This window comes from Sceloporus occidentalis, unplaced genomic scaffold (assembly GCF_023333645.1).
Source record: "Sceloporus occidentalis isolate IW3139 unplaced genomic scaffold, rSceOcc1.0.p SCAF_6, whole genome shotgun sequence".
Taxonomy (NCBI): domain Eukaryota; kingdom Metazoa; phylum Chordata; class Lepidosauria; order Squamata; family Phrynosomatidae; genus Sceloporus; species Sceloporus occidentalis.
In genome coordinates, this window is record NW_028316986.1 from 137,982,442 (window position 1) to 138,003,811 (window position 21,370).

Consider the following 21,370-nt stretch of genomic DNA (forward strand, 5'->3'; position numbering starts at 1 on the left):
GATTTAGGAATTTGTATGTTACCACGGCAGCTTCCTAATAACTCTGGTAACTGAAGTACTAAATCTTATCATCGGGCTGTATATTTATGGAACAATACAGTTAAATACAAACTACAATTGAACCTGCAAATACTGTGGGTGATAATCTGCTGGACTATTTGAATAACAGGTCACACTTACATCTGTGAATGTACAACAAATTTTGTAAGTAATAATAGTAATAATAACAACAGGAATGCAAGTATGGTGCCACTTCTTACTGCTGTATGAGACCTAGGAGGAGAATGATTTAAGACAAAACTTTATAGAGACTAACAACCATTGTCTTCAGCTGGCCACTTTTCCTGAATGACCCTTCTCAGTTTAGGTCCCCAGCCCTCTCCACCAGCATCTCTGCTTGATGGAAAAGCACAGTGCAACAAATTTGTAGTATCAGGAAAACTAGAGAACTACTTTCTCACACACACACCCATCCCCAGCATCATTGCAAACTTAACACTCACAGATCCTAATGTTACCCTGATAGAAGGCTTCCTTCTTAATGCTGTTAACTAGCAGCCAGTTCTGTTTCCATAGCAAATTATGCTTGAAGGAGAGCCAGAAGCAGAGGACAAATGAGTGGGACGATGTGCTGCAGCTATGCCTGAGACCCATGTTTCACCTCTTATACAAGACTGAAGTGGGTCAGAGAGGCACAGTTCCTTTCAGTCCTCCAGCTCTTATGGCTCATCCACGGTGGGGCATTTCTGGCTTCGTGATATAGGCAGATGAGACTCTTGCATATTTAGCATGTAGCCTACTATGACAGCATCCCCCCCAACAATAAGACACTCATCAGTGCCTGTCCTACCAATGTTTTCTTCCTCTTCTTGACACAAGAAACAACCATGCCTCTGGTTTAAGATTGGCAGTAGTCCTTTGTAAACAAACAAGCAAAGTCCTTAAGAAAAGCCAAGGCTTTCTCACATGTTAAATATTTTCAAAGCAAAGAGAACATGTTGGCACATTGCTCTGCATCTCTGTTCTTCTTCCTTGCTGACACTTGGAATATTCTGCTTCACATCCCAGTTTCAAGATGAAGTTGGCAGAACTTAAATATAACTTCCTTGGCCTGAAATGCCTTGGGAACTGTATGCCAAACACAGGGCATTGCATATTTTTTTTGGCTACTCTCTGTGAGTATGTGTGTTAAACAAATAGTTTTATTTTGGGGGATAATGGGGGGGGGGCTTCCTCCCATAATGCTGGAGCTGTCATAGGACTATCTTTAGTAAGAGAGGAAATCCCTGTCACTGCAACTGGAGGCTGGTATGTATTTTTGCTAGTATCTGTAGTTCTAATGGGCCTAAAAAGCTACCAGTAATAAAGCCAAGACATACATGTTGTGATAGGAGTGGGGAGGAGTAAATTCAAGTCCCTTTACCTGACAATGCTGTATTGTTTTCTAGGGAGTTTAAACTCCTCTTGCAACTTCTCTTTCTGCTGCTGCACTGGTTTCAGTTTAAAACCAGGATTGCAGTGCTTATTGCTAAAGATAGCTGTGGAAGCCCAGCAGCGTGTAACATTGAGGTGCTAATGTGGTATCAAATCTGTGGTGTGTTTGTTTCCAAGATAAAGCTGTTAACAGAAGATTCCACAATACAGTCATGGGTTTAGTTTCACTATCCTTGATTTTTTTGTCCATCATATTTATTTATGCATGCAGCTCTATCAGAGTGTAGTGCAAAGAAAGCATGGCATTTATGTGGGTTGTTGTGAAATAGATCTTTTTTTCAGTCCCTGGAAAACTATGCTGAAGCATTAGAGCTGCTCTGAGAGCCTTTAGGGCTGAAGGGCAGGGTATAAATACCGTAAATAATAAAACAATTCTTTAGTTGAACATTCCTTGTGTGGATATTATAACTTCATTTTAAAAAGCAAATAAAGCCTGTTGAACTGTGCCAGATAAACAAAAATACCCAGTGTTGCTTGGTAGTATGCCTAAATGTTGCTTTCTCCCCCCCCCCCCCCTTCTTCCTTAAAATTACTTAGTCAGTCACTTTTCATGAACAATGGGGCCCATTATACAGAACTTGCTATGCTTGAGAAAGCATGGTTCAGTCTTTGGCACAACTCTTTGGGCCAAAAATCACAAAAGGGTTTGTACTGGGTGTAAATAGGAGGGAAGAGAAAGATGTGAACTATGTGTTGTGCTGTTGTTAACAGTGGCTGGGCATCTCAGGCGCCAGTCTGTTCAAAGACTTGGCTGTGGCATTTGAAAATCAGTGCTGGGGCTCTAATGTTGCCATAGAATTAGAACAAGAAAGGAGATGCAGACCTCTTAAGAGAAAGGGAAGTGAAGGTAGAATGGACTGTGGCAAGCAAGAGATGAATGCTAGGATTGATTCATTTTGCAGAGGAGTATACTGAGTACAGCCACAACCATAACTTTTCTCAGGTTTCTGTCATGGCTAGTATGCATGTTTGTTTTTTCTCTTTTACTAGAGGAGAAAGTAGTTGCCTTTCCCACCCACCACTATGAGAAAAAAGCAGCAAACGTAATTACTATCTTGCCCTTTTCTGATGAAGAAAACAGTTGAAGCACTGTGATTGCCCTGGATGATCTGTCCCTGGGAGAAGAACGAGTGATGCAGCAATGATGGCAAATAGAAAGAGTGGGTGGGCCTGGCCTGACCTGATTCATCCGTGCCTTAGTCAGAATACATCTCATTTCCCCATAATTTCCAGTTGTAATTATTTAATGATTTTATGCAAGTTCTTCTTAGCTATATTTTTAAATTGCTTTTTTGTAGTCAAGTTTGCAGCACAGAAGCATCATCACATATACACTTCTGTGTAGAGAATTCCATGGTGTAAAGCTATACACTGAACTTAGTTGCATTATTGTATTCTTGTTTCAAAAATGAATATTATCAATTAACTATCTATTTAGATTTAATGGCCAAATTCAGTATGACAGTTATGCATCCAGAACTAATCCATAATCCATAAACATAACTCCTCAGTGCAACTTACTTTACCAGGTATCGGTTGAACCAAGAGACGGAGATCTGTTCTGGTGGTGATAAGGTTACAGGTGTCTTTCTGACACTGCCCTATAGTGGCCAACAGAGGGTAGAAGCCAGCTGTGGATGTGTCCAGCTATCAGAATACACAAATGATCCTGGTCTGCCCCTCCATGGCTCCATTACATGTACAGTACAGTTGGCCCTCCGTTTTCGTAGGGGATCCATTCTGGTCCACCCCCAATAAAAAAAGAGGCTCACACATATCCAAGCCCCATGGGGGCTATGCAAGTGCGCGTAGGGCATGCACCCCATTGGAAAATAATGGAAGCTGCCCCTCTGTGAGTATTCAATGTCGTGGATCCCAGATCTGCGAGTCAGGAGGGGCGACTGTATTTCTGCATGGAACATTTTGTTTCTCTCAAAGCAGGGAGGAAATTAAGGCAATTATTCATGTTTGCATACAGCTGCAGAATAATTGAGAATTAACATCCTTATGGCATCAGTTGGCCCTTCAACTTATGTTTAGAATGGGAGCAGTCCCATAGGTTTCTCATTCATTATTTTTTTTCCTGTTACAGTTTCATTAGTGAATAAAAACAATGAACAAGGACTTGGACTTACTGAAAAATTGAATTCAGCAATCTTTATATTATTGCTTTTAAAGTCTGGGTGTAAAGCAGAGTGTTGTTGTTGTTGTTGTTGTTGTTGTTGTTGTTGTGTCTCTTCAAGTTGCTTCTGACTTATGGAGACACTAAAGTAAACCTGTCATGGGGTGTTGTTGGCAAGTCTTCAGAGAGAGTTTACAATTGCCATCCTCTGAGGCTGACTGCTTTATCGCACTAGGGGCAAACAGGATTTAAACAAGAGTTAAACGAGAGTTAAACAGGGAATTCCTGATGTTTACCACATGACATTTCCTGTTTAACTCTCATTTAACTCTCTTTTAAATCCTGTTTGCTCTCTAGTGTGATAAAGCATGAGACTGTGAGTTGTCTGAGGTCACCCAGTGGGTTTACATGGCTGAGCCGGAATTCAAACCCTGATCTCTAGAGTCATAGTCATACCATTATACCACACTGGCTCTAGCACTGACCTAATTAAAGTGCTTATTTTAAAATGCTGAGTCTGCAGATGAAAGGAAGCAAATAAATAAAAGGCCAGTAGCCAAGCAAAAAACCCTTTTAAGGAAAGGGGAAGGAGGAAGAACCAGTGGAAAAGGACAGTATCTGGAAGAACTGCACTGGGTAGAATTGGCTTTCTGAGTAAAATATTAAGATTGTTGCCCTGGTAGGCTTTTTGCAGGGCATGTGGTAAGATATTAAGTGCTATGAATAACCTTTGTTTTGATTTCATTTTAACTGGTTGTGGAAAAACAGTGCCTTAGCAGAATGAAAGGCATTTAGGATGGAAACACTTGTAATATAGTATTCTATTATCTCTTCATATCCTGTCAGTATGTGGGGGAGGAGTGGCTGAGGTTTAAACCAAAAGACAACTAGAGCAGTGTTGTTTCCTGCAGCTCACTTGGGGGCAAGCTTCCATTGTGTGGAGCTAGCAGTTAAGGATTGCATGTGAGCCTTCTCTGACCCCAGGGAGTGACTAATGAATTGGCTGGACCTGCAGCATAGTCTTTCCTCTGGCTTGATAAAGTCCGCTAGCTGCCCTGTGGCCTCCTAGAAGTGCTGTTGACTAGAAAGCTTCAGCGTCTGGCACTGAGGGATTGGTACTGCAATACATTCTGAGAAGTAAAGTTGTACCTTGGATGGTGGTAGCACTCATCAGCCTCTTACTAGAGGGCTAGCTTATCTTTAGGGGCATAGTATTTACATGTATGATAAAATAATCTTTTTAAGATTAACATTTGTAATTTAAGAGGAAAATGGAGGAGGGAATTGCCATGGTGACTAGTGGATTTCTGCAGTCAGAATAATAACAACAACAACAACAGAGTCTAAATTTTATGTCCTGGGCTTTAAGACTTTGTCTCTCAGAGCCCACATGGCTAAAAGGAATGGCCTCTGCCTGCATGGATATTCCTTCCTATCATTTTAAGAGAAAACCTCTTAACAAAATGTAGGCCTATGATTCTGACATCATTGATTTTTCTTTCTCATTTATGATTTTAACGCCTTTGTCTAATGAAAAAGCCAGCAGAGCTTCAAAAGCTTGTGTGGTGTATTTTGTGCCTTTTGATTGTCCCAGTAAAGGCATTGCTGTTTTTTGGATTTTGGATGTTGTACTTTGCTGTATAGCCAACATGGGCCCGTTCTGCATGGGCCTATAGTATGTGCTCCGCACGTACTAGGGTTAGAAAAGGGCGTCACTTCCTGATGTCCCTAACCCTAATACGCATGGAGCGCGCACAAAATGTTGGCCCCCTTTCCACACAGGCGCCGCCATCTTGACATAGCGGACACATTGTGTCCGCACGTTGCGCAGCACAAATGACGCCACGAGTGCGCCATTGGCGCCTCGTGGCGTCATAACCGCACCACCAAAAAAAGCACCATTTTGGGGCTTCTTTTTGCTCCGTGAGGGCATCGGGCGGTTTGGCTGCTGCAGCTCCCTTGCAGAGCAACCGGCAGCGCCGGCAGACCACCACTTTTAGGCGGTCTGTAACGCTCCATGGTTATCCCTGGGTACGTTTTCCCAGACTCTAGTTAGGGGTAGATTCAGAATTGGTCTCACTTTGTCACAAGAATATGAATTTTCCACTGCTGTCATAGACTATGTCAAGTAGATTAAAGAGCATTAGATTAGTTTATAAGCAAGCTGAAGAATCTGCATATTTTTCACATATAACATCTATGCAGAAAATTACTCAGGTTTTTAAATCTGTGCTGAGTTTCCTCTAATCTTTTCTTACCATTGTGAACTGGGCATCTCTTTTCCAGTAATATCCAGCCAACTCTTGCCTCCCCTCAAAACATGAGTTTTGAAATGTACTAATATTCATAACTTTCTCCAACCTATATTAGTCATAAAGCATTCATACTGCAGAGTATGACATGATAATATGTATCACAGCAACCAATGATTTTAAAATAACATAATTTTAAAAGATATGTCTCTAATACCACCATTCAGGGTCCCCCCCCATGCAATTTAATTTTTTTTCACCAGTCTTAAATTATTTTGGCATACAGAGTTCATTGAAAGAATTGCTACTATTAGCTGCCTTTCTTTATTTATTTTTTTAAAGAATATTTATTTTCTCATTAAATCATCTCCTGATTAGTATAGTAAATTCAGATTTTAATCTGGTCCCCCAGGCAAAGTGTAGCACTTTGCCGGTACAAATAATTTATGGATTTATTGGTTGAATTTAGATTTGTAATGAGCAAAATCCAGATCATGTTGGGTGGAGAGGTGGTCCAAGTTGGATGATCATCTGGAATAGTATGGATGGGGCCACTGTGGTCTACAGGGGGAAGGGGGAATAAGCAAGAATTGCCTCTTTCCTACTTCCTTCAGCAGAAAGTGCCCACTGGATGTAAGGATCTTTTCCATTCATGTAAAGCAAGTGTGGTTCCAGGCCTGTAATAGGAATATCTGAGTCCCATTTTTAAAATTCAGTTTTCATTGGGTACCAATCACTAGAGTTTTGTATCCATAAATGTTAGGAAGAAGTGGAATATTTAAAACTGACACATTTTGTAAAGCGTACAATATTTTTTCCTTCTTAAAACAGCTACGTATGGATTTCAGACATTATTTGTAATACTATATAACTTCCAATGACTTCTGTCTATTATTTAGTGCCATTTTGAAGCTCATCAAGAGGAAGGGATGGTGATTTCTCATATGGCTGTTGCAGGAGTTGGGATCTGGATTGCATTCACATCAGGATCTACGCTTCGCCTTTTCCACACCGAAACCCTTAAGCATCTTCAAGATGTTAATGTTGCTCCTCTTGTCCACAACATGTCAGGTACCAATGTTATACATACTTATCAATAGTACTGTATCTGCATTTTGTTCAGATTTTGTAACTCTTGGCAGAGCTCTTGTACTAGAAATGGAAAGAATATTCATCATCGTTCATTTTTGTGCACAAATAATTTCTCATAACATTTGTGTATTGCAGAACAAAATCCTTGCACAGAATTATCCCTCCACAACACTTCTAGATGTTAAAATATTGGAAGTATACTGGGGGTGAATATTATTTTGTCCCCACAGCTGGGAGAAAACTTTGTAATGGTCCATCCTTGCACGTGAGGACAAAGTAGTCAGGGATATACATCTCTATTATTTCAAGGGCATGATGGTACCAAATAGAGAATCTATAATCACAAATCTAAATGGTCTTTCAGACATAATTTCTGTTTCAATTGAATCCTAATACAACTGGAATCAGAAGGTTAATATCATTCTAAAATTAAGCCATATATGGATAAAAAGTGAAATATAGTGTGGTATGAAAATAGAATTCCAGTACATTTCTGACTGCCCTTCTGCTTACACCAGTGTTAGAAATGCCTATGGTCATAATTACTTTTTGAGGTGACGTAAATGGATAGTTTTACAACTATATACTAATTTATTATTATTTTTATTTTGGAACTGCATGCAGAGCTCCCACAACCCAGTCATTTAGATTTAAAAGTGAAATACAGTTTTTCATTTCAGGGAGCCAGCTATTCAAAACAACAACAGATGTGATCTGTGAACGCTGATATACCTAATAAAAATGAGTTAATGCCCTATGCAGCAATTGTTTTATATTTACAATGTCCATTTATTTTTTTTAAAAAGGGGTCTCCTATTAAAGGTCAAGACCTTTGTTTGAAATGCAAAGTCCACATGGTTGTGACTCTGCTGTCTTACTTTTATTTGTCTCATTAGTGAAACTCAGACTTCAGGGCCATATACATTCAGTTTCTCTACTTAGTTGGCATGGTGTGCACAATTGAAATTACTACAACAGTAATATGAAACCTACAAATTCAACTTTATCCAGCTTCAGTTGCAATGGGTAATCTGTGAACATGACAGCTATTTTAAAAGTGTGTGTTTTTCTACTGAATTTGAGAGTAGCTGTGAGGGGTGGGGCATTTCTTAAATGATCACAAATTCAATAAACTATCTCCATCCCTTGCCAGTTCTTCTTCTTTTTCCCCTATAAGTTTCAAAATGTAGGCTCTCTAACTTAACAAAATGTTTCCTAGCCCCTCCTCATATCTGCAAGAGTCCTTGATTTCATACTATCAGCCAGTCATTTCTCTCTTCATCTTACATTCTAGTGGTGTATATATTGAGCCTTTTCTCCTTGTAAGGGTAAAAAAGGAAGTGCTTTGCACTGTAGGGGGGGGGAATACTTTGGTACTTTGATCAGAAATGAGTATTTTAATATATTTGAGGGAAGAAAACAGCTAGTAAGAAGATAAGGAGTCTTAGCTGTCATTGCAATAGGGGAAAAACAAGATAAAATTGTTTTTTTCTTTTGAAGATTGATTTTACAAACACCACACACACACACACACACACACACACACACACACACACAGGGGGGGGAGCATCCACCCTACATTCAAATCTCCATCTCCTGGTGTCATTACCTCTACATTTCAGCAGATTCTATATTATCTGAAGAATTATTTTTTCTGTACTCTAGTAGGTCTCTTCACTTAAAAGTTTCAGTAGAGTTCTTTAAATCACAATTTACACTGTGGCAAAAATAAGTACATAGCTGAAATTCGTGTGATGTTTAAGTAAGTAGAAATCTGTATTATTTTAGACATGATAAAAGGAGGGGGGAAATCACAGCAAAAAACAGAAAATAAACCCTACTTGCATCTCTGTGCAGTATACTTGCAAAAAGAAGAACAAATGATCATCAAAGCAAGATAAGCAAAGCTTTTCTGCATCTGCATTTCTTGCTATATTGAGAACCCTGCAGGAGGTACAGTAAATCTTCAGCTGCACTAAACATTTTATTTGGTCATTCTTTCTTCTGATTGGACCTGCTTTAGTAAGGATAGGTCTCCTTCATGAAACAATAGGGTGTGGCATATGTGCACATGCAGTTATCTTGAAATAGTTAAAAGACTTCCCATACCTTGCTTCAAACATTAATCAGAACGGAGACTACAGTCAAGAAATCAGGAGACTAGGACTGGGAAGGCCAGCTATGAAAAAAATGGATAGGATTCTAAAGTATAAAAACATAAGCACTAAAGTTTGGGTAGTCCAAGCATTTATTTCCAGTTACCATGTATGGATGCAAGAACTGGACAGTGAAGGTGATAGAAAAAAATCAACTCATTTAAGATATGGTGTTGGAGAAGAGTGCTAAGGATACCATGGACAGCTGAGAAAACAAACCATTGGGTCCTTCAACAAATCCAGCCTGAACTATCTCTGGAAGCCAAGATGACTAAATTGAGCATGCCTGTGAAAGTGGCTGAACTAAGATAAAGCCTTGCTTGTGAGGATCTTAAAACTTGGGCAGGCTCATATCTGGAGATAGGGTCTTTCGGTCTTCTAGACCTAAACCATGGAGGGCTTTATTGACTATAAGCAGAACTTTGAATTGTGCCCTGAAATGAGCCAGTAGCAAGTGAAACTGTTTCAACAGGGAGGGTATTTGTTTTCTGTAGCCAGCCGCCATCAACCTGCATGCAGCATCTTGGACCACTTCAATCTTTGAACAGTTTCCAAAGGAAGTCCCACATAGAGCAATCCAAACAGGATGTAACCAAGGCATATGTCAAATCAGACCATTTAGATCAGGAATAATTTGCGTACAGTCTAATCTGCAGTTGAATCAATACAGTTTAATGCTGCTTTCACTGTCATGGGTCCATCCTATGGAATTCTGGGATTTGTGGTTTGTTGTGGCACCAGATTTTTCTGACAGAGAAGACTAAGGCCCTTATCACACAGAGGCTTACCGTCAGCAAGACGGTGAAGCATTCCTGAAGTACGAAGGTGGGACAGCCGGTCGCACTTCTTAATCATCATTGAGGCATCCCGCTTCTTCCTGCTGCCAAAGACTTCACGGAGCAGCCATTTCTTGAATAACAGAAGTTCCCGTTATGGTAAGTGCCTCCGTGTGATAGAGTTCTATATATTTAACCAACTTCCAAAATTTCATAGGATAGAGCCATGACGGTGAAAACGGTATAAAATTGCATTATTTCTGCATGGCAGATTAGACCTACAGTCACTGGGCTTATTACATTTTTCCTTGGGAAAGGAGGTGAAGAAAAGAATTGAAGGCAATGCCAGACTTCAGTTGTGTCTCTCCAGAATTTTGACCTGTAATGGCTTCTGCTTTGACAGTTTTTGCATACCAGAGCCAGATATACATTTTGTAAGGACTATGAACCAAAAAACCAGCTGGGCAGAATTTTGATTTCCACATTAATTAGGCCTGTAAATCGCTGCTTAGTATTTAAATATCTTTGCCCTTGTTTGGATATTATTCTCATGCTTGTCTTCCTTGTCCCTTGCTGCTTCTCTGTTCCTCTTACTGTGAGCAGAAGTGCATGACTGAACTGAGAGAGGCCATTTATGTGAAAGAATAGCTTCCTTGGGTTTTAACTATCTAGAATGGTTATTAATTCATTGAAAGCTGTATACATAATTATATAACCTCACATGGGAAAAATAATACTACTCCTCCTCTGTCAAATTGATTTTATTAGGACCTAGGATTTGGCAGTAGTGATGAAACCTAGGTAATATTCATGTGTGTGGGATAACAAATGTTTGAAGCTTAACTTCTTGAGGAATGGGATGACTGTCATGTTTGATCATGATTCATTTAGTCATTATATTTGCCATTTAGTGTCATCTAATTTAGTAGTGGATTTGTAATTGGAATTTAACACCTATTGATGCAGTCATGTTTTCGTGTCTTCCTGTATTAAAAATGCAAAAGAAACATGGTCTCTCCTGACTCAGTGAGATTAAGCCTTCATTACAGAAGGTTTGATTTGATATGGTTTCTTCTGTTTTGGTTGCTTGCTTTTCTTGTTGAATATCTAAGCAGAGTTATTAATGCATTGAAGATACAAGAGTTTAACAGTGTCAGTTGAACTGGGAGCACAGCCCTCCATATTGTTTCTGTTGGGGCAGCCCCATGCATTTTATCCTGTGTTTTTCTCATTTGTCAGGGGAAGGCTTTCTCTTAGTCTTGCCACTATCAAAGGCTCACTTGATGAGGATATGAGAGAGACCTTCTTGGTGGTTGCTCTCACCTTGCGAAACTCCCTTCCACAGGAGGCTAGACTGACCCCCTCCCTGCTTTCCTTTCATTGGCAAGCCTATGTGTTTTTATTTAAGGAAGCATTTAAAATATGACCACACCACAGTGGTTTTTATATTGAGCATGTGTATTGCCTTTTAACTTCCATTACATTTTAAATGCAATTTTATAGATATATTTTAGGTGATTTTTACTTTTTAAAATTTTATTGTAATGCTTTTTAAATCTGTAAGCCACCTTGGGTCCCTTCAGGGAGAAAGGTGGCATATAAATGAAATTAGTGAACAATAAATAAGTAAATTTGTGCTGTTGGCCCTCTAAATCCATGGAGTCAACCATCCATGGCTTGAAAATATTTTTTAAAAAATAATTCCAATAAGACAACCTTGATTTTGCCATTTTATATAAAGGACACCATCCACAGATTTTGGTGTCCATGGAGTATCCTGGAACCAAACCCCAGCGGATACCAAGGGCCCACTGTGTTTGTTTATTTTTTGAGCATTGTTATCCTGCTCAACTGAGATCATATGAACAGTTTATTAAAAATAAGTTTAAAAAGGCAGTCCTTGCCCACAGATTGCAATGTAAAAGGATAACTGAGAAAGAAGACGTTATGGGAAAGAAAGAGGGGCAAAGCAAATAGGCCTCTTCAAGGAAGAAGGGGGTGGATGGGAATGGCCTGGGTTGGTTTCCCACCTCACCTTCCTCTGCTGCTGTCTATTGAAATGGCTACTGTTGATGACAGACAGGAGACTTTGAAGAGGGGGTCTTGTAGCAAGGCTGATGGATGGGACCAGCACATCTGTCTCTCAGTGGCAGCCTCTTGGAGCTAAGAGCAAATATCATCAAAGGAAGGGAGTGCCCAGGGAAGGCAAGGAATACATGCTTGCATCTTCACACGTTACCCTTGCTGCCACTTACTTTAAGCACTTTCTTTCTAGCCTAGTTCATTGTCCAGTCTCAGAACCAGCGTGAGAGAGAACTGCATAAAATCAATAGACTATATTGAGAAAAGATATGGGGGGAAAGGTAGATTTAGCTTTTTCCCACTCCCATCACCCATGTACTCCTTTCAAAAGATGTCCAGTCCCTGCTTTATATGTCAGTATGATACTTCTGTGAACACTTACCATAACATACCTTGTTTGGGTCTCTGTATAAGAGATGAGGTGCTCTGTTTTACTAGCTGAATACCTATCTGGTAATATATTAGAACAGTCCAAGCTAAGGCAGCCGACAGTAGAAACTATAACTATAAAATTGCCACAAACTTCAGTCTTTATTACAAGCAGACCATAGAACAGCAGGATTGTGTGCTTCTTCTTTTGTTATTATTGTCTTCACGCCAGTTGCACCACAGGGTAAGAATATTAGATTAAGGTAGGATCTATTGAAAGAGGATGGCGTTGGAAAGGAGAAAGAATCAGAAATACCAGGAAACACAAACATAGCCCAGAGTGTTTCATTTAGCCAGCCACAACAGGATAAGACTGAAACTCCTATCTCTCTAATCTTTTCTAAACATGAGCTAAAGAAAGAAATCCTTAAGCTGTAACATACTCTTATTACTCTTAAAGGAAAACACCAATAAAAGAAACAGGTGGCCACATAGATAGACATGGCTGTGGTACCTTTTTGGTTTATCATTCCTATAACCTTCAAATAGGGACATTTTGGTTTATGAATTAGGGAAATTTACAGTGTCAAAACTGCTTTGTTTCAGCTGCACAACTGTGTTCTTTAAGAGATTTTGGACTTCAGCAGCCAGAATCCCAGACTATTGGCCAAGATGGCTGAGGCTTCTGGGAGCTGAAGTCCAACATCTCTTAAAAGGCACAGTTTGGGGACCACTGGTTTAGACTGTTTCTTGGGGTTATAGTTCTCCTTAATGGACCATATTTTAGATCAAATGTGGCAACAATTTGCCATGTGATTACAAGGATCATACAATTCCCTTGTTGCGACAGCTCAAATGCCCCCTGGCCTGTTTTCAGGCACAATTAAACGTACAGTCAGCTCTCCGTATCCACAGATTTTTAATCCATGGATTCAACTGTCCACAGCTTGAAAATATTTTAAAATTATATAAATTTCAAAACGCAAGCCTTAATTTTGACATTTTATATAAGGGACATCGTTTTATTGTGCCATTGTATTTAATGGAAATTGAGCATCCATGGATTTTGGTTTCCACAGGAGGTCTTGGAACCAAACCCCAGTGGATACCAAGGGCCCACTGTATTGGCTATGACTTACCTAAGAAGCATTTATACAAACTTCATTTATATACCGCTTCATACCGCCTAAGCAGTGTCTGAGTGGTTTACAATTGTAAGCTAATTTGCTCCCAGCAATCTTGGTACACATTTTAGCAACCTTGGAAGGATGCAAGCCTGAGTCAAGCTTGAGCCCTTTTGCTGGTCTTGAACTCACAAACTTGTGGTTTAGAGTGAATGGCTGCAGTATGGGCATTTAACCACTGCACCACCAGGGCTCCTTACAGCTTTTGTCCAGGCTATCTGACAGACTGTGTCTTCCTGTATGAGGTTATCATGACCCCAAGATCTTCAGGAGAGACTCTTCTTTCAGTCCCACCAGCCTCCCACATATGATTGGTGGGAATACAAGATAGGACCTCCTCAGTGGCTGCTCCTAGGCTCAGGAACTCCTTCCCTAGGGAGGCTGAAAAGTGCTGTGCTTCCATTGGTAGGCAAAGATTTAAGAGTGTATTGTACCGTATTAACTGCTTTTTATCCCTTTCAAGGTTTTGTTTTAAATATGTTCTTAATAGTTTAATTTTGTTTTAATGTTGATTTTTTTTTTACTTTTTAATTATGATTGTTTTAGTTTGTAAGCCATTTTGTGTTCCAGTCTTGTGGAAAAGGTGGTGGTGGTTGTTTGTGGGAGGGGGATTAATTAATAATACCAACAATATTACAGTCACTGTCCCAGGTTGTTCATCTTGTAGACGTCTAGAGATACTTTTACAAAATAAATTTTGACACCCAATAATATAATGGGAGCCAGCATGGTGTAGTGGTTTGAACGCTGGACTACGACTGGAGATCAAGGCTCGAATCCCAGCTCAGCCATATAAACCTATTGGGGTGACCTTGGGCATGTCTCATTTTCTCAGCCTCAGAGGATGGCAATGACAACCCCCCTCTGAAGAAATTTGCCAAGAAAACTGCATAATAGGGTCACCCTAGAGTTGCCATAAATTGGAAATGATTTGATGGCACACAACAACAAAAACAGCAATATAATATCTGTTCTTACCAAATAATAATAAAAAGACCTGTTCTGGTTTAATGATTTGTTACAACTTTGTAAATCTCTGCTTCTGTTATCATATCTGTTGATCATGTGTTTTTGTAATGATAGTGCTGAACACAAGTGTGGTGGTTTAAAGGGATGGGGAAGTCCAGTGAATGAACTGAGTTGGTAATGCATAATTTGGCTGTTTGCCCAATTGGTAAGCTTGAAACCATGGGGCAGCAGACAAGATTATACAGTTCTACAATGGAGTTAATCTGACACCTTCTCTCATGCCATTTTGCTTCATCCAAGGAGCCTAAGATGATCTGTAAGAATTTGTCTTACAGTTCACACTGTGGACTTTCATAAATCCATGTAAATTTGTATTGTTTGATGAAATACATTTGCATATACTGTGCTATATTCTAAAGCCAATCATTTTTTCCTTTGTCAGAGAAGTTTGATAAAACTCACATAATTTCACAATAATTCTGCTGGCTCTTAAGAAATTGTTCCTGGTGACAGCTTACCTATGTAACAAAGAATAATTTCCACTCTCTGTCTTGTAGTAGGACACATGTGTTTCCTGGAGACTGAGGGGGAGATAGGTAAACATTTCCTCACTAGGGAAAAGAAAAGCAGTACAATAATACTGCCTTGTAACATACTCTCTCTTTCTAAATATCCACTTTATTTTTTTTTTCCTAAAGGAGAGGGTAGATTTGAGCAAAGTTATCGAACACAGAGGAGTTTATCTGACAAGGGGAATTGGAAGTATAATCTGATGGCAATCTGAACGCAATCATGGGGTTTAACTTTACTGCGTGATAGACCGCCACACGCAAATTCGGGCAATGGGAAGTCAGTCTGAACGCAATCATGTGGTTTCATGTTATTGTGTGATAGACTGCCACACACAAATTGGGGCAATGGCATGCTATTTTCAGGCAGTGGGGAGCCAGTTCGAATGCAATGTGCATTCACGTAATTGTGCTAAACTAGCGACTTTAAGTGAATGTGTTCTGGCCCCACTTTCTTTTCATTCGAATTTAAGAGAAATTCTTCCCATTTGATAAACTCCTAGAGATCTGTGCATTGTGAAATTGGGTGATGCTGGAGGTTTCCTTTAGCAAGGAAAATGAAACAGGGTTTTCTGTTAATTTGGCAATGCAGAAAATGAAACTATGAAATGCTAAGATTGTCATCTAAATAAATTTGTAACCTGTGGTGATACTGATAAATTGATGCTCTAGAATTAGAAGAAACAATTTGATTTGGCTCCTAGATAACAATAAATGACATAAGGCGTGGTAGTGTTAATACAGACACAGACCCTGGAATGGGGAGGAGGAGCATGTGGAGCTTGAGTCTGCCTAAACTACGCTGAGACACTGAGCCCACCCCTGCCCCATGATCTGGAGAAATTGGACCACTAGGCCAAAACACATTGCAGAAATAATCCAGTTTGAGACCGCTTTATCTGTCCTGACCTAATGCTAGGGAGTGCTGGGAACTGTAGATTTGTGAGAGATGTAGCCTTCTGTGTCAGAGAGTTCTGGTACTACAAGAAACTACAGTTCCCATAATTCCTTAACACTGAGCCAGGGCAGTTAAAGCACTCTCAAACTGGATTATTTCTGCAATGTGCTTTGGCCCTAAGTCTCCTACATTGTTGATGCCCCCTCTCAGGAAATATATGCCAGAAGTGTGCTAAATGATCAAGTGCACAAAATCTTTTAAGAGAGTGATTGTTGGTGAGTACTTCTACGAACAACCAAGGCTGTCTGCCATCTGTCTGTCTGTACTTACTTTGGAGGTAAGCTGCACTGAACACATGGAGGGCACTACTGTGTACACGTGGTACATCTAAGAATCTTCTTGTTTAAGGATGTTAAGTGGTGGTAATAGATAGGAAAATTAATTTGCCTTCCCCTTGCAAGTACCTGTAAGCAAGTAAAATTAATAACAGTCTGGGCCATTGTTGAGTCCTGCCCCTGCCCCACTCCCACACTTTTAAAAATAAGTCTAAGATATCTGAATGTAGAGAGATGTGAACTTGGAAATCCCTTGTTCAACTGCAGCAATTCACTGGGTAACATTATATCAGATGTGATTTTTCTTATATTGTAATATATGTGAAATACCCTGAATACTTGAAATATGTGATAAATTGCAATAATATGATGGTCAAGACTCTCTGTTGTAAAGTATTATTTTAGAGCATTTTATGATCAGAATGTTCCTTATTTCCAGTAGTCTGAATAATAGCCATTAAGGCAATAATATAAACATCTTGTATGTTATGATTCTTTAAAGGTTGTATTCCTGTTTTTCTCTATTTGAATGCCAGGGTAGGTTAGTTTATTCTTCAGAGCTGATTGTCAAGCCTTTCAACTGTCCCAAATTAAAAGGGATAGTCCCAGCTGATCTTCTGCTGTCCCACTTTTTTCAGCTACCTTTTAAAATGCCCCAGTGTCTCTCTCTTCTTCCCGCTTTCCCCCCTTTCTCCTCAGCTTATTTAAGATGCTGTAAACTGAGTTCAAAGTGCAGAAATAGTACATATCCAATTAACTGAGCAGAGAGGAGAGGAAAGAAGAAATTGGAATTCTACCTTTCACAGTAGACTCGGGCAAAAGCAAACTGCTGCAGCCTCTTGACTCGTGTGTTCCTTCTAAGTAATAACTTCTGCCATCTCAACCCCATTCTGATATTGCTTGGCCTCCTGTGTCCAAGTTTCATCTGTGAAATATTGGAGGGTATGGATTATAAATTTTGGATTATTATATACTGAATTTCTCAGGAATTCTTTCTGAAAACAGCAAACAGAAAGAAATTTTGCAAAGCTGAACACTTTCTAGTAGTATATACTTACCTGGAAAAGTCCATCTAAATAATCTTGTGCTGTATCATCTTGCATTTATTACGTGCTTTAAATGTTCACATCCCAAACAGGTGTTTCCTCATTTTCCAACTATTCCATCACTGAAGAGCAGGGGATTTCCGTTTGACCTCACTTCCAATTGTTTATTCCCAAGCACACCTCCTATGTTCAAAATGTTAGATTCCTGAATAATTGTTTGCAATTTTCACATGTGGAAACAATGTTATTTGAGTGATACAAACCACCAGTTAGATGTTTCTGTAGTTTCTGGCTTCCCATGGCTGGCCACAACTCTGTTTCCAAATGCTAATGATCAACACAAATTTGCTCAAGCATTGTAGAAAGAAGACAGTAAAGACAGCACGTTTTTAATATAGGTGTGTCTGTGATTTTGATTTCATTTATTTGGCAGCTGAGGGGAAGCACAGCTTCTGTGCTTTACGTGAGGGTTGGAAATCATGTGTGCCAACTACAATCTGCTCTGGCCAGCACTGGTAATGGTGAAGCATGTGGTCCAGTAATTTTTGCAAGGCTGCACGATTCCAACTTCAGCCTTAGGGTTGCTGTAATCTGACTCCTGCCAAAAAACCTCACGGAGAAGGTGAAATGGCTATCTTAGACCACCAACCGTTTGAACAAGGGAGATAGATTTACCATGTAAACTCTGATTATTAACTGTGTATGTGTTGTGCTGAATTATGCTGCAGAGGAGCTAGACAATGAACTATTACAAGCTATTCTCTCCCAACAAACAAAACAAACTGATGAGAAAATGATGTAAAGGGGATCAGCTGTTTGGCAATGGCTCAGGCAAATGGTAGTGAGGCCAGGCTGACTAACAACTTAACTTCTAATGTCGGTTGTGCCTTCAGTTCTGTTATGAATGATATTTGTTGTAAAGACTATGTAGCAGCATTGAAATTTTATAATCAAGCAGCTCATTGGCAAGGGAGAAAGGTTGCTACCAGACATACTGTGAAAACAAGCAGTTTGGCATTCAAGTGCACAGCTACAATTATGGTCTACAGTCCAAAGAGCTGACTTTCATAGCCACAGTGCTAGGAATTCCTGGTAACTAAACTGTGAGTCTAAAACAATAAAGTGGTAGTGACTGCAGAAGTAGCTGGAAGTTTGCCCTGTGCTGCTACTGGAAGGAACCACACAAACATATACAGGAATACTGTTCTGCTAGCTTTATTAGAGGCCTCCACATCTCATGCCATCCTTACTAAAGACAGTGAGTTTGCCCATGCCTCATATGCAAGGTCTGATCTTTTGAGAGACAGATTAACAAGATTACTTCCTCCTACCAAAACAAAACAAAAATACCCCTAGAAATGTTTTGGTTTTCCATGTATAGTCACATCCCACACCAGGTTATCCATGTGGATATTTTAAGTAATTCCACATTGTTTTTCTGTAGTACTGTTGGGCAATGTTGGTGGGCCTAGGGGCCAATTTTCTGACCCGATGCCCTCCAGAAGCTACACAGACTGCCAAAAAAGCCAGAAAGTGGCTGGAAATCCACTCTTGGTTTTGAAAGATTGATATTTTTATTTTGTTTTGATCTATAACTATGCAGAGAGAGCCCTGCTTCCAGGAAAAGACATTCCCCTTTTCTGCTAGAAAAAGGGCAATCTAGATAGCTTTCAGGAGCAGAGATTTCAAAAATAGCATTGGCATCACCCTGTGTCCAACTCTGCACTATGTTTTACTGTAGAACATGTCTAGCTTGGAAGATGCAAGTGCAGAACTGCTCAGCATTTTATTTATTTGTACTCACTAAATTATGGTAACAAACTGCATTCTAGATGGGAGGGAGAACCATAGTTTGACTTCTCAGTAATTTGGAATGAGTGGTCACACATGATTCCCATTCATACATTCATGCAATGAATGAGGGGATTATGATGCTGTACTCGATATCCATGATGAATCTGTTCCGGACACACCTCCACCCCCGCGGATACCAAACTCCATGGGACCGTGTCCCATTGTCCCCAGTGGTGGCACATGTAACTGACCATGCTGCCATTAGAGACAACAGGATTTCAGGTGAAGTCTCATTGTCCCCAAGGGTGGCACTGTCATGTCCACGTACCACCACTGGGGTCAGTGGGGGCTGTCACTAGTGCCAGTGCGGCTACATGCACATGCTGCCATTGGGGACAATAGGGGCTTACCGTCCGCAGATGCTTAAATTCGTGGATGGCAAGTCTGTGGATACCAAGGTCCCACTGTATTCAGATACTGAAAAAAAAATAGGCCTGATATACAAATATGCAAATCCTCCATGCAAAGGCAGATCCTGAGATAATCAGAATTCCTTCACTCCCTAGTGTAAAGAAACCCTGCATAAATAGATCTATATGCAAAGTTGGCTTCTTCACACAATGACAAAATGTGTGACAGAATGTCTGTGTGCCTCCATTGTGCATAAATCACCTCTAATCCCTCCCTCCACGCAGCTCTGGTAGAATGTGTATGCTGCCCACATCTATAACACATCTGTTAGGAAGAGGGGATGACTGCTCTTTCTCTTTGTGCCAATTTCCCCAAATAAAATGTTCATCCTCAGCTACCATTTGTCTTGTAATGGATAAAGGCAGAGGTACCTTTTTACTTCACCTGTAGTTAAAACAGGTTGAGCAGACTATATGAATTTGATTAAGGAACCAGTTAAAGACCCCACAGCAGTATTTCATGGAGGGGGTCCCAACAAATCTATTGAGAGGTTAAATTATGGATCTGTCATGATATATGATGCTTGAACATATTGGTTTTATTTACTTAATGGCACACAGGACTGCAGCTTCAGAGAGGAAAAACTTTACTATAACTGATCATCTGATTTATCTGAGTAACTTAATCCTTAAATTTAGAAGAAGGAAGCAATTACCTACCATATGGCTTCCATATTCATTTTGAAGCATGCTCCTTTGTTCAAAAAAAGCAAGGGAGCAGGAATTTGCAGGTCCTCATCTTGAGCCATATTGTTTCCTATATTGCAAGTGACTGTGTTTTCCTTTTATGCCCTCTCACTGTTTCACAGTCACTTGCATTTGGATCTCATATTACCCCAGCCTGCCCTTCCATATAGGAAATACTAATTTGGGAGAAAGAGAAAATACAATCATGGATGGCCAACTCTTGCACTCCAGATGTTTTTGGACTGCATCTCCCATAATCCCTCACCATTAACTGTATTGAGGCTGATAGGAACTATGGGTAAAACACTTCTGAAAAGCTGCAGTTGCCCAATCCATAGTTATTACTATAGTATCATGACTGTTCATAAAACTTGGGTCTATGCACTGCTTTTGACCCCTTCCACTGGGAAATAGACTTTGGCTAGACACACATCAGCTTCAAATTATATGATTATGTTTGTAATAAAGTCAGTATAAATAATTTCCATATGATTGAAATAATAATAGGCTTCCCCTCAGAGTTTCCTCCTCCTCCTCCTCATCATCTTTGCACCTGGCATCAACACTTTTAAGTCTTATTTTTCTTATGAAAATATTTTCTCCATACATGTCTGTATATTTTGACTTTCACAAACAACTGTGGGCCAGAGCTTCTGGCATTGTTTGAGAGGCCTAGTGACCTTCCCCTGACAGATGTCTTCCACTTCTTTCCAGCTGTGATCATCTTAGTGTCATTCACCTTTTGGCTGGAAGAGCAGACATTTCAGTCTCTTTCAAGGCTGCCTCTCTGATCAGTTTTGACAGAGCACATGGGCATTCAACAATTTAAAGAGCCAGTACATCCCTTTCATAACTGTCTGATCATACATTTTAATAGCCTTCCTTAGCATTCACATAAGTAATTTCCTTTAAGCACAAACTGAAAGGATGCCTTATTCATGCAATACTCTTAAGCAGAAGCAAGAATAAAAAAAAAGCTCCACAAATTCCATTAAGCAAAACAGGTTCACCATTGCACAGTGCAATGGGGAAAGGTTAAAAACAGCTCTGCAGCTAAAATACTGTCTCTAAAGCT

At 39.8% G+C, this 21,370-nt stretch overlaps 1 protein-coding gene across 4 annotated transcripts in view; it reads left to right on the plus strand.

Moving 5' to 3' along the window:
• The window catches only part of ARHGEF10 (Rho guanine nucleotide exchange factor 10), a 132,061-nt gene that overhangs the window by 101,471 nt on the left and 9,220 nt on the right, over positions 1–21,370 (plus strand). For all 4 annotated transcript variants that reach the window (XM_089531073.1, XM_089531075.1, XM_089531076.1 and 1 more), the window contains one exon: positions 6,768–6,939. In XM_089531073.1, the coding sequence (XP_089387199.1) occupies positions 6,768–6,939 (172 nt within the window). The remainder of the gene's footprint in view (positions 1–6,767; positions 6,940–21,370) is intronic.